Source organism: Filicampus tigris, chromosome 1, assembly GCF_054856515.1.
Source record: "Filicampus tigris isolate MCC_2025a chromosome 1, RoL_Ftig_1.0, whole genome shotgun sequence".
Classification (NCBI taxonomy): Eukaryota; Metazoa; Chordata; class Actinopteri; order Syngnathiformes; family Syngnathidae; genus Filicampus; species Filicampus tigris.
This window is the reverse complement of record NC_141217.1, coordinates 16,370,101-16,383,484: the sequence shown is the minus strand read 5'-3', so window position 1 is coordinate 16,383,484 and position 13,384 is coordinate 16,370,101. Positions and strand designations below refer to the sequence as shown.

Below are 13,384 nucleotides of genomic sequence, written 5' to 3'. Positions count from 1 at the left end.
CTAATAAAGATCAGACCTTTTCGTGAATATAGAGGTAAGCAAAAATTACCAACATGCATGAGTGTAACATGCTAAGATTAGCAGAAAGACGCAGGAAGGAAACAAGAGAGAGCCATTGCATGTAAATAAAAGAGAACAGTGCAATTAGGCGTGAAAACGAAGTGGGAGTGTTCCCTCAGGAACTTCTCCTTTCTCCCCAGGACAAGTCGTGACCTCTGAACCTGAAGCGCTACTCAAAGCTAATAAATTCCTTTCATGTAGCTTATGGCTCAGCTCTGCCGTGTCTTTGGAAATGTTTTCCCTCTGATAAGAAGAATGGTACTCTCATATCAAACTTGCATAGCTCTGTCCAAAAGTAACACATCTTTGTGTGCACGGCACCACAGCCAATCAATTATATGATGAGAAGTTAAATACTTATTTGTTAAAGCACAACCTGAGAGAATCCATGCTGCTGTTCTTGCTCATGCTCAAGCCCCCAAAAATATTCATATTAAATTGAACTGAAGGCAGCACAACTTAATGCATGTGATGAATGACGCTTTTAAAAGCAGTTGCATTACTTTTCACCAAATTTGTATACTTTCCCATTTTTGGAAGGAGTATTTGCCTCAGTTTCAACATCTTTTTTTAAAGCTTTCCCTTCTAAGCACTACAATAGAATTACGGTGAATGTAATTGCTTGTCAAGATCTTGTTATTCCAGACTAAGACTATTGTTACGCTTGTTTCGAAACGTCAAATGAATCAATTTGATGGTAAAAAAAAAAAAAGACAATCCTTTGGTACACGGATTATTTCAAAAAAAGAAAAGAGGAAAAGGAAAGTGTGTGTGAGTGTATATATATATATACATATATATATATATATATACACATATATATATATATATATATATATATATATACACATATATATATATATATACACATATATATATATATATATACATATATATATATATATATATATATATATACACATATATATATATATATATATATGCATGCATGCATACATACAGACATATATGATGCACATGCATAGAGACATATATAATTTATTAATGCAAGGGCCACATTTAACATCCAGAAGAAAAGTTACTCGACTGTTCCAGCTCAGACGCCGAAGCAACTGATCTTGGAACAAAGGATCCAAGGAGGCCAAAGTTTTTGAAGCCGGTGCTGCAAGCTCTGTTCAAACCTGAGAACCACGTAGTAGAGAGACTGAAACAATGGCCTTGAAGTAGTGCAAGGCATGCCAAGAGTTTATAGTCTACTCTGAGTGCTTGGAGTGGTGAAAAGAGGGCTCACGGGCCACGCTGAGCTGCTGTCACATCTCAGAGGGGAGATGTTCCTCGGACTGGGGAACATTAAGCAGCTAGTCAGCGCTGGTTGGTTACCAACTGAAAAGAAGGGGCCTAAGCATGGAACCGCCACAGTAGTAAAACGACATTCCTTCCTTTTAGATAATGGGCCCTTAAAAGTTTTAATAGAAGGATAAAAATGTCAGCACATAGAAAGGAGAATGGGAATGGAGCTGAACGGGATTTAGTCAGGCTGAACTGCAACACAAATGGTCACACCGAGTGATGAGCCAAATAGTGGTTTAGTAAGAAAGAAGAGAATCCATCCATGTGCTACTGTTCAATTTGCACTCGGTTCGGTGAAGCGGGCGGTAGACCCTATTTCTGACTGTAACAATAGAAACCAAACAACTTACGATATGATGGTGGACACGTCACCAAAGTGCTAAAAATGCAGATTACTTTATTTTGAAATTACACCTGAAACCCTCAGAGTAACTAAATTGAAGCTATTCATACGTGTATGTAAGAAATCATCTTATAAGAATTGCTCTACTGTAGAGTGGCAATTTAATTCTTAAAGGTTAGTTGATGTGAAAATGGCTTGATGTAAAGTAGCCTTGATGCACATTAAGGATTAAAATGGTCAAAATATTCTCTATAGGCGACAGCAATTGAAAACCCATTTTTGTATTGTGTATAAATGCGTAGGTCTGGATTGACAAAGGCGTATCTGCATAATGTATGCATCTTACATCTCAGTGCTTTTGTCCATCTGTGTAACAGACTGTAGCGCAACACCTGCTGGGGATGTAGTGCCTCTCGTCCTCACTCTCATATTCTATCGGGTCACCTTGCCGCGCAGTCCCAAAGGACTCCCCTCTTCAATTGTGTATCCTCTCGCAAAGGAAAGTGTGCCAGCTGCAGAGGTACAGTATGTTATTGTACAGGCACATTCCTTCCTAAATCAAAAGGGGCCAGACAGCTGAATATGTCTCAGCAGAGCTCCGTCTGGCCTGCTTGTTATAGCCATGACAGCCAAGTGTGAGTGGAAAAACCCCCACTGGCACAGAGGTAGTCCAAAGCAGTGTGCCGGGCTGGCCAGCCTCGGGATTCAACCTTCAAGAAAGCCACAAGCAAAAGGGATGCCCGTCTAAACTGAGGCCCAGCAAACTCAGCGGCAAGGCAGTCAGCATTTGCTCAAAACCAAGCCACCGACTTCTATTTGTTCAAGGGTGGGGGTGCGGGCAGCGAGGGCATGGGGCCTGTGAAAGTGGACGAAGAGGAAGGATGATGGGGAAGATAATGTAGTATGGACATGGAGAGAGGGCAAAAAGAATAGAGGGGGAAGTGGACAGGACTGGTGACAGAAACGTGTCCTTTTGTTTGCTCCACTTCCCCGGAACAGGAAAAGAGTCTGAATTATACGGCTGGGCTGCAGAGCAATGGAGCAGGGATTTCTGCACTTGTAAAAACAGTTTTGTGGCAAACATGCAGGCATACGGGGAGCCAACAGGGCACAAACGTCAGGTAGTCCCATGCCCAGTGGGACAACCTCACAGTACTGGCAGAGCGGTACTTTGCATCACCGGAAGAATGAAAACTATATGACACGTTACTTCATGATTCCTTCAGAAAAAAAACAAAACAAACAAAAAAAACAGGTTTCAATCACCCCGTTTCTGATTTCACACAGAGGCTGCAAAGCCAAACTAACTGAAGTAACTATTTATTATGGAATTTCATCACATTTATTGGAAAATTCCTTGCATTGTTACAGATCTGGCTGGCCGGCATCAAAAACACACAGAGCCCAAAGCAGACACAAACCGGTCTGCGGTTAAATGTCATAAAAACATGTCTGAATCTGTCCAAGAAAGGAATAAAATAATAGGGACAACGTTGTGCATGTTCACATTTTAATGTGGGGAAAAAAAGAATAAGCAAGAAGAGCAGCACAAGGGGCAAGAACACACTTAGTGAGAGTGTGACACTCTTCCTTCTTCCTGTGACACACTGGATGTCTGTGACGCATCACAGTGCACGCTTAGGTTTGACTTTTTTCCTTCATTTTAATTTTTACAAGCCGAGAAGCATTTCAAGGCTAATCTGCTAGCTCCGGCTACATCGCCTCAAAGAATCTGGCTCTGCTCATTGGCTGTTTACGACAACTTGACTACTAGTCACTTTCGAAATAGGCCGAGTGACTGCTTACAAGTTTGAAGACACACGTGATGTTAATTAGCGAACACACCTTGGTTCACTATGTCTCTATAGTCAAATTATGTTCAATCCTTTCTAGGTGTTCCATCAGGCCTGGTTCACCCAATCACCTGTAACATGAAGCTTTGCCTTCTGACAGACTATCCCTTGTATAGCGCTTTATCTACCTGGGACAAGAGCACCCAACACTGAAGCTAATCTTAGAGTGCTAGCACACAATAAGAATATCCACAAGGTCTAGGCTAGCAACACTAGCTAGTTATACATGTCAGCACTAATGATATGAGGGTGAGGCGAGGGAGAGATTTCAACAAATAACATAGCAAAGATTTGGTAAACAGTTAAAAAGATTAAACAGATTATTCCCGCTTAACCGGTTGCTGGAGCCGGGCGATATGGTGCTATATATACAACACAATACAATACAATACAATTTTATTGATATAGCGCATTTCATAACAGCTAGAGCTGTAACAAAGCATTTCGCAGAGATGGTAGAAAAAGTTTCTATTTTGTCACTTCTCTCCTGTCGTTTTTATCGTCATTTAACCTCTTTTAGGCAAGTATTTATATTTCTGATTATAAGCAGAATTATGAAAATGGCAATACTGTACTCATGTTTTATTTTGCAACATTGACTTTGTGGCATTTGTGTTATGGCAGCTTGCCTGAATTTGTGACATTACTCTGCTTCACGTTATTGAATACACACGGTTTTAATGATGGAGGAGAAAGGCCAAATAGCAGTGCCTGAAGTCAAATCTACAATAACGACCAGATAATCAGTGCCCCCACTGTGCTAAACTTTCTATGCCACTTATCCTGTTCAGGGTAGCTGGTGAGCTGGAGCCTATCCCAACTGACTTCGAGTCAAAGGGTTACCTGTCATCTACATGGTGCCATGCTTACAGTTACTCAAAAACAAACGGAGCTCTAGTGATTCCTGATCAGCGTACCACAAGAGATCATCAGGGGTGCACTTCACTTGTTTGAAAGTCATTTATCAATTACAAGTATATCTACGCTCATCAGTCTTTGCCAGCCACATATAGTAACAGGCAGAACAATTAAACGCTCTTCCATTAGATGTTGAACGAACAATAAACCTATATATATATCACCTGCTGCCATTCCTACCACGGAATAAGTCATAGCTTCCTGCAAGTTTATCAGCTTTGTATTTAATTAAACGGGCCCAGATTTCACAGTACAAATGGCTGAATTGGCTTAATAAAGGTTGGAAAACGTGTGCCGTACATTGCGATCTTAATATTAATAGTAGGAATGTGTCGGAGGCAGATTGTAATGACCAGCCCACTCTAATGAGAATTGGTCTTAATACAGATTCTCCTTATGAAGCCTTGCTAGCTTATGAGCTGATCAGAGACTATCATCTTGATATGATGGGTCTGTGTTAAAACCAAATGAATTATTACCATTAAAAAAGCTTCTCACCCAAACTTTGACATCACCTTATGCAACCACCCAATAAAGGTGGTGGCATCGTCTTCGGCTCTGAATGTAATGTTAACTTAAGTCTTTGATTGAACAATGCCAATAATTCAAACCATTAGAGATTCTCATTATGCGATCCATCAGATCACTGCTGATTTACCTAGCAGTTCTTATCTACCACCTTCTTGGCCCCCGCTCGAGATTTTTACATGAATTATTTGAATTTATTTTGTTTGATAATATATTCATAAGCGGTGTGACTTTTACCTTCATATGACTGGCCCATCTGGACCTCAGAGAAGGACATTTCAGACTTTTTCAGACACACTTTTGGTTTCACGCAGCTAACTTACTCATAATAATGGTAATATTTTATATTTGGTACTAACATCACAACCTCCAACGTAACCATATACCTTTGCTATGTCTGACCACTACCTAATAAAGTTTGAGGACTTGGCCCGCTGCCATCGCTCGCACCACAACCAACGCTATAGCAGCCATAATATTAGTGCTTTTAACTACTGTCCTGCTTGTAATATCACACACAGCTATTGCTTCCTTTCCTTTATACTATAAGTTGACCCTTTTAAAAAAATCTCACAAATGATTTGAATCTGGCGCTCTGTAACGTCATCGACACTGTAGCATCATATTAGCATGTAGCACTAAATAAATTACAGCGGGAGACTCTTCGCAGCACACCAAACAACTGAACACTTCTACCAACACACTCTGCACTTTGCTTTCAAGCCACAGGTACGCATACAATTACAAATATAGTTTTAAGCATTATCATGGAATGCAATCGGTATAATGTATAAAGCATAGACTGTTCTTTTTTAGCATCGTGTTTAAAACAAAATTAACAAATTTCAAAATAAAGTTAAAATTGAGACTCAAAAGGAAGTTCGAATAACTTATAAATATCCTACCCCTAGATCAACAAATGAAGGGCAATGCTGTGTTGCATATATACCAATAGTGGTTTACAAGAATAATAACACAATCATTGTTTAGATGTCAGTCATGTTGATTTTCCATCTTGTGCATACATTTCCTAAATAAAACTGAAAAGTAGGTTGCTACATCCATCTTTCATTTATAGTCGTACAATTATTAATGATGATATGATGCAACTGAAAAGCAGGCAGCACAGTTATCCATGATAAGACAAAATACAACGGACTATTAGTCCGGCTTAGTAGCAGCCAGCCGCCGGGTGGGTCTCTCTCACATGTATAAACATATTTGTTTTTGGAAAAGATTGGGAATTTTTGATGATTTTGACTGTTATCAGCAAAAAGTTCAAAAGACAGCATTTATGATGGTATTGTGGTGTTGTTAGTGCCCATGGCATGGATAACTTTCTGTGAAGGCACCATCAATGCTGAAAACTACATACGGGACAGAATTTGGAGCAAGATAAGCTGCCAATGTCTTTTTTTTTATGATAGAAGAAGAAGAAAATCATTGAAATTAAGCCCTCCCACAATACCAATGTGCTGTATATGTATTTTACAGATCTCCTCAATTTAATATGGAAAACAGCTTTCTTCTGATTGTTTAGTTCCCGATATGTCGATACGTGGATGTCTGGGTCGCCACCATGTATATTTGTTGTGCTGGCGCCGTTGTCCGAATTGCGGCGGGCCACAGTGCATTCTGAGGCGGCCACAGCAGTGCTCTGGCACAGTCGCCTTGGAGGACAAATGCTCCTCCTTTTCTTTCCTTCTCCATGGTGACACATGGCGACCTCGCGGCCGCTCAGCGAGCACCCTGAGAGGGACTGACAGGGTGAAGGCACTGTCTCCGGCTGGTTCTCAGTTGTACTCTGATTTTTTTTTTTTTTTTTTAAATCCCCCTCCATGGTGATGCTGCGCAACCTCGTAGGCCGTGTGAGAAGGGGCTTACCAATGTGTGCGTATGTGTGGCATTTATAGCGTGTGTGAAAGCTTACAAGTCATCCACCACGAAATGTGTCAAAAAACAGCACAGTTCTGGTTCCGAAATGCTTAGGAGTATCTACCCAAATAAATTAAAGCCATTCATTCTTTAACTCGTCAAAGTTCGGCGTCTGACGCTGGTGTGTTGTCGCCATCGGCCATTTTTCCTGAGTTGGGTGGGCGCGTAGCAAACACGAAGTGTGCATGCACTTGAATAATGAGTCAGAAGTCTACCTCACAATGGCGCCAAAATCAAATGCACTCATTTTCCAGGTCTTTCGCTTCTCAAAGGGTATGACATGCAAACAATAAATCGCATACATGTCAAACTTAAACCACGTCACAGACTTAATTTGACCTAAATTATGCATACAACAATCGAAAAATAAATACATTTTGATGGCACAGGACCTTTAGAAAAGTGGATTATCACATTTATTTCAGATCGGTTTTGTTCCAGCAATGACAATAACGGCCCAAGATTTGTACATCATCGAAATGTCATCGTTTTCCTCTTTCACCACAGATACTTTGCAATGTAATCATCACCTGGTGCGAATTTTCACACTACTTTCTGCTATTTCTCATGTTGACATGAAATGCTGGCCACACTGGCTGCCACATCAATGCTTAGGTTGACAGGACATTTGGTCCATAAGAGTTAGAAAAAAATATATACTGCAATATAAGGTAAACATTGCATCCCTCCTTCAATTGCAACAGCTCATGCAGCTCTGCCTTACGACTCAACTTTCCAAACCAATTCCATTTTGTGTAAGCAGTAGGGGGGAATGAGACTGAATACATTAGCTGCTTTACGTGACTTTTGTAACAATCCATCAATGCACATTTCAAGTAATTGCCCTACTTTGCGTTCTAAAATGTGCAAAACAGAAAATATGGATGTGTGGGTTTCCTGAGTCTGAAATTCCCAAATTCCAGTGCACAAGATCCTGTCTCCCTCACACGCACTCGCACGCACACCCAGAGTGTAATAGGGCTCCTGATATCCTCCTTTAAAAGGTAAACATTAAATCAAATCCAAAGCAGTGGACCCTTTCCTGACCTAAATGTCATTCCTATCAACCGCCAAGCACCTTGGCTGGCCTTTTGAAAACTTTTATCTCTTCAGAAGGAGAAATGTTCAGAGAGAATAAATGAACTGTTACATTTTGGCCAGCTAGACGATGGAACCTTCGTTTGGGTGGAGTTATTTCTGTTCAGGGGGTTGTGGGGTTGGGGTGCGTGTGGGTGTGCGTGTGCGTGTGTGTGTGTGTGCGCGCACAGTGGGGTGGTTAGGGCAAATGTAATAAGAGACAGACCAGCGGCAACTTTGTCATTAGCTGAAAGGCTAGCAGACCCCTGCTGCCTAATTGGCACAGGTTCAATGCTAACAAGTGTTTGCTAACAGGCAGAGGAAAACAGACTGCAACCAGAGTGCCAGACACCACTATGTCCAGCTCGCCACCATCTGCAGAAAGCTCAAATTTACTCACAATACTGTATCTGTTCACAGAAGAAATGGAAAGCTGGTGTCTTTTAAATGGTAACAGTCAAATTTATGAGAAAACTGCACCCTCGGGGTTAGGAAGAAATCCTGCAGAATGGAAGGCGAGTTGCATTTAAACCTACTTGGCCAGGAGAGCAGATCACTTTTCATTTTCTCAAGGATTTATGTTCCTGAACCACTCGCGAAGAAAAGTTGAGCATAAATCTATTCTTCAGGTCCAATGCACAGGCAGAGACACAATCAGTCCTTCCAATTTCCTTCAGATTTACAATGCTGTAAGGAAACTAGAAAAAAAAATTACAAATAACAACGCGGGTCACGCCTACATTGTGACTGACAAAGGACCGTCAACTGTTCAAGCATCAATTTTGCAAAGGGTTCTACTTCTTTAAAGGAGAGAATGCGGTGGTGGACGTTGCATGATGGGTGGTGGTGCCATTTGTGTCATGGGAGATGGATCAAACAAGCACCACACTTTGCTACCGGCGACCAAAGTTCATGTTCTGCTGACACACCGCAACAAAAACCAGAACACTTGAAACGGGGTTCATTAGTTCTTTACAAGCACGACATTTCCCGCATTATCAAAAAGTCTTACTGTAACCATGAAGGTAAAGCTCACACGGTCCTGAGGAAGTCATAACTTAAGCCAAGGCCGCAATATATTGTAACTCTAACCAGGTGCCTTTTGCGCATAAAACTAACCAGACCTCAATTTGAGCGTTCACACATCATATAACATTATGGTTTCCAAAGGCTCTTTAAATAAACGTACGCTTGTTACCTGCACGTCATGTCTTGCAGTGAACTATCGCATCCAAAACGGACCCTTTGAAGGGTCCCGGCAGCTAATATGCTCCGCTCGTATTTCTCTGATCAAGTGTTCACTTTGGATGAGTTGGGAATGTGAAGGTGTTGAATAATAAGCAGGCAAGTCATCTTTCAAAATAATGAAACAGTGACAGAAAGACCTGCTATCTGAGTGAAGGAGAGAGTTTTATTACATTTACATTACCGCAACTATCGCCTGATCTAAATTTCATCTGCAAGCAATGAAGTTCAAATTAAAATAAAAATGAAATCAACGGGAATAGTGAGCACATTTGTCAAACCAGCCTGGTGCTCACGCACTGCTTCTGGCAACACGGATAGAGTAGTGGTGCTTTGAAACACACGATCCAGCTTTTTACTCCACTCAAATAACACTGCGTTTATGAAATGTAAACACTGACAGTTCACCAGGCCATCCTGATCCCATAAACCCCAGACTTCCAAGATGCGCAGTTCACAATCCAGGCTGGTTTGGAACATCAGAGTCCAATGACGACCACCGCAATGTCAGGTCAAACTGGCTGCGCTTTGGAATCTGCCGAATAATTACGCTGTGCAAAATACGTTTTTGTGAAGGAGATAACCAATCTATCGTTATTGATGGACCAATTCAGGACCTTGGCTGGATGGAAACACGGTGCAGGAAAATGCAGGGCTGGTAAGACACGACTAAACTGCTTTTGAAAATATATTAAAGCGGAGGTCAACCCAATCGTATTATAGAATATCGTCTTTGAGCCTCCACTAGTTGAAACATAGTATTCTGATTAATATTGTGTTTGTTGAATATGGGTTTAGCATCAAAATCCACCCGTTTTTAGCCTTTTGTTACTTCTGTCGACTGAAGATGACATCGCAAACCCTCAGGGCTCAGATAACGACCAATCATGGCTCAGCTTCAGAAAACAGGTGAGAATTTTCAGTCGACAGAAGTGACAAAATGGCCGCCCCCAGAGATGGCTAAAAGGGGGAGGATTAACTCTTATTCCACATATTTATCAGAATGCCTTGTTTTAACTTGTGGGCCTGCATAGAACAGATTTTTGAAAAAAAAAAAAACGTTAGGGTTGACTTCCCCTCTAAAGGTGATAATGATTATAATACATTCAAAGAATTGATTCCTACAATGACACATAGGGTTCTATCCATGCTGATGTCATATTAATGAATGAAGTACAACGACATCCACCGCGCACATCAGCAGAGTACAGAATCTGTCGGCCTGCGCCAGGATCAAATCAACCAAAATCAGGTTACACCACCTGCACCACAACTAAGACCGGGTTTCATCTGGTCTAAAGTCTAGTCTGCTCTCTGTCAATTCGAGGCTCAGTGCGTTCTGACAAATTCCCACACACGGTAAATTAGACTTGCTCCGGCACAAAAATGAAGATGCGCCTGTTTTTACACCGATAGCACATGCACTTGTCTATGAGAATAGGGCCCTAGGAGTGCATTATTTTTCTGGGATGTGGGAAGAATTCTGCAAGCATGGGAAGAACATGCAAACTCCACTGGAAGGATGGAGTTGAGATTCCAACTCCGTACTTCAGAGCTGTGAAGCAAATCTGCTAATAATAAAAACTTCCCTCCCTCCTGCTGCTCATTCATCGCATCATAAATTATCTATGACATGGGTGAGTAAATAGTTCATTGCTTTTATGTCCCTATGTTATTTTGTGGTTAACTTATAAAAGTGAAGAATGTTAATGACATGATTTTCATTGATTTTTTTTTTTTTGTTGAAACATTTGCGGACAGCAATTTGGGAGTTGTGCTGACATTCTTGTGTGAGTTTTCGTGTAGATGTGCATTTATAATGTTGATTGTTTTGTGTATAGTGTTGTGTTTTGGTTTGTCTTTGATTTTTGGTTTGTGGGGATGTCTTTGTCCTCTGTTGTGGTATTTTGATGTTCGTAATAACAAAAATAATAATAATAATAATGACAATAAAAGAATGTTAAACATGAATATGAAAAAAAAAATGACTATGCAGCAGTGCAACATAAGCCTTTGCCGGGCCTACATAAATAGTGACTTTCTTCTACACAAGCGAAGAAATGTCTATAGAGTAAATAAAAGGTGTGAGCTTCCCCAGGCTCTACCTTTAATTGTTTTGCACAGCACCCTGGGCTAACTCCAGCAGCCAATGGCTTCAAAAGCTGTCAAACATTGAATGGGTTCAATTTGAAGTGTCAGAGGGAAAACAAAACGAGATTTATCCCACTCTTCTTTTCTTTTCCCCTGCTGAATGAACACTTATGTTGCCCACTATTCAGTTTAAATACAGTATACAGCAATAGTGGTCATAAAATTGTCAAAATGTTTTTTACATGTGCCATAAACCAACTATGTATGGTAGAATAAATCAATATAATATTTTATGGTTCATCTTTTTTGCATGTGTGTATTATGTACGTATGTAACCTTTTGGCCTTTGGATGCAGGTATGCTGGTTGTCACTCAGGAGGAACCCTTCTCTGCAGCGACATTCATAGCTGCCCATCATGTTGACACAGATCTGCTGGCATCCGCCGTTGCCCTCTGAGCACTCGTCTACATCTGCATAGAGAGACACGTAGAACACACAATTAATACACTTTTCAATTCACTTCAGGCCAGAACAAAAGGTACAAAAGAGTGCCGCTTGCCAGAGTCTGGAGAACTACTTGTAAACCACAATCATAATAAGCAAGTCTTTGAACAGAGAGAGTTCTAATAAGAAACAGATGAATATCCTTTTTAAGAGCCGACAGTCACCCTACGAGGCCTTGGTTGCTAAAGACAGAGCTGAGTTAAAGGCTAATATTAGTTTAAGTACAAGCCGTAATATAATGTTTACCAAACACATTATCGTCTTCACATGCGCTAAACACAACGTAATTCTGAGGGGTAATTTGAATGTCATAATTGGCTGGTCATAAAATTTCCTACATCAAACTCAAATGCTTTTTAAGGAATTTGCTTTGTGCACTACAAGAGTGTTTTCCAACTGCTACTGAGTGAAAGCACCCATGTAAAGGAAGGAAAAAATCTTGCGGCAAACAACCAAAACACAAATGTCCCAAAAATTATGAATGCTGAAATTAATTATGTTTTCTCAATTTACTCCTAAATGCATTTAATCTGTGTGAAATCTAGGCGTAAAAGTCGATCCCAACCCCTGATTTATTAATTGATTGATTTGACAGTATGAGGCATGCAAGTAAATGTTATAATGGCTGCTTGTGTATCCATATACAATTGTTTCACCATTTTTTTTCTAGGTTTTAACTAATCAAGACAGCCAGTGGATGGAATCAGAACAAAATAAAATAATGACATGTAATGGGACAATCATATTGCTCTTGACCATAAACTCAAGTGACAAGTGACCAAGCTCAAGCGGAAAAGAATGAAGAAATGACGACGCTCGTCACTAGCATATGATGTCAATAACAAGCCCTCATTTCAGTTTGAGAGGAATTCTATGTATATTTGTATATATTGATAAACACACTATATAATAATACCAAAAGGGCTTTTCTTAATCTGTCTGCAGACACCTTGACTTCACTAATAGGTATCCGAAATGGCAGCACACCAGAGTTGCACAGAAACTGCCAACTGCAGCATGCTTAACCCATAAAATTGCATATGCAGCACAAACCCCTGGCAAGTGGGAAACCTGATCCACCTGGGCTAGAGTACCTGCTGATGACGAGTGTCTGTCAGCCCCACGGCGGAGGAATGCAGTTAGAAGGGAGGAAGCAGGAGTGGAGGAGGAGGGAGGCTGGGTGGGTGAGGAGGGGATGGGGGGGGGGCTGACTTGAAGGCCGGCGTGGTTGCAGGAGGGTGACAAGCAACCAAGTTAATGCACCTCGAGTGCACGCGGAGGCAGGGCCTTTTCAAAGCTATCGCCTGAGGCTCGTCTCTCCCACAGGACAAGAAATGGCGACGGGCACGATCCACTGATGATAAATCACACACTCCCCGCTGCTCTGCCCAAATGGGACAAAACATGTCTGTGAATATCAAAAATCTTGCACTGTTGTTGTTTTTTTTTCCCCCGTTGCTTTTCTTGGTCCAAAGAACTGTGCGTGAGTGCACTGCGGCTGTGGAGGTAACACTCCAT

General features: G+C 41.0%; 1 protein-coding gene across 3 annotated transcripts in view; it reads right to left on the bottom strand.

Annotated features, from left to right (window-relative positions):
• LOC147153001 (signal peptide, CUB and EGF-like domain-containing protein 3) overlaps nucleotides 1–13,384 on the bottom strand; it is a 92,218-nt gene that overhangs the window by 39,264 nt on the left and 39,570 nt on the right. For all 3 annotated transcript variants that reach the window (XM_086014393.1, XM_086014478.1, XM_086014563.1), the window contains exon 4: nucleotides 11,698–11,832. In XM_086014393.1, coding sequence (XP_085870519.1) covers nucleotides 11,698–11,832 — 135 coding nt within the window. The remainder of the gene's footprint in view (nucleotides 1–11,697; nucleotides 11,833–13,384) is intronic.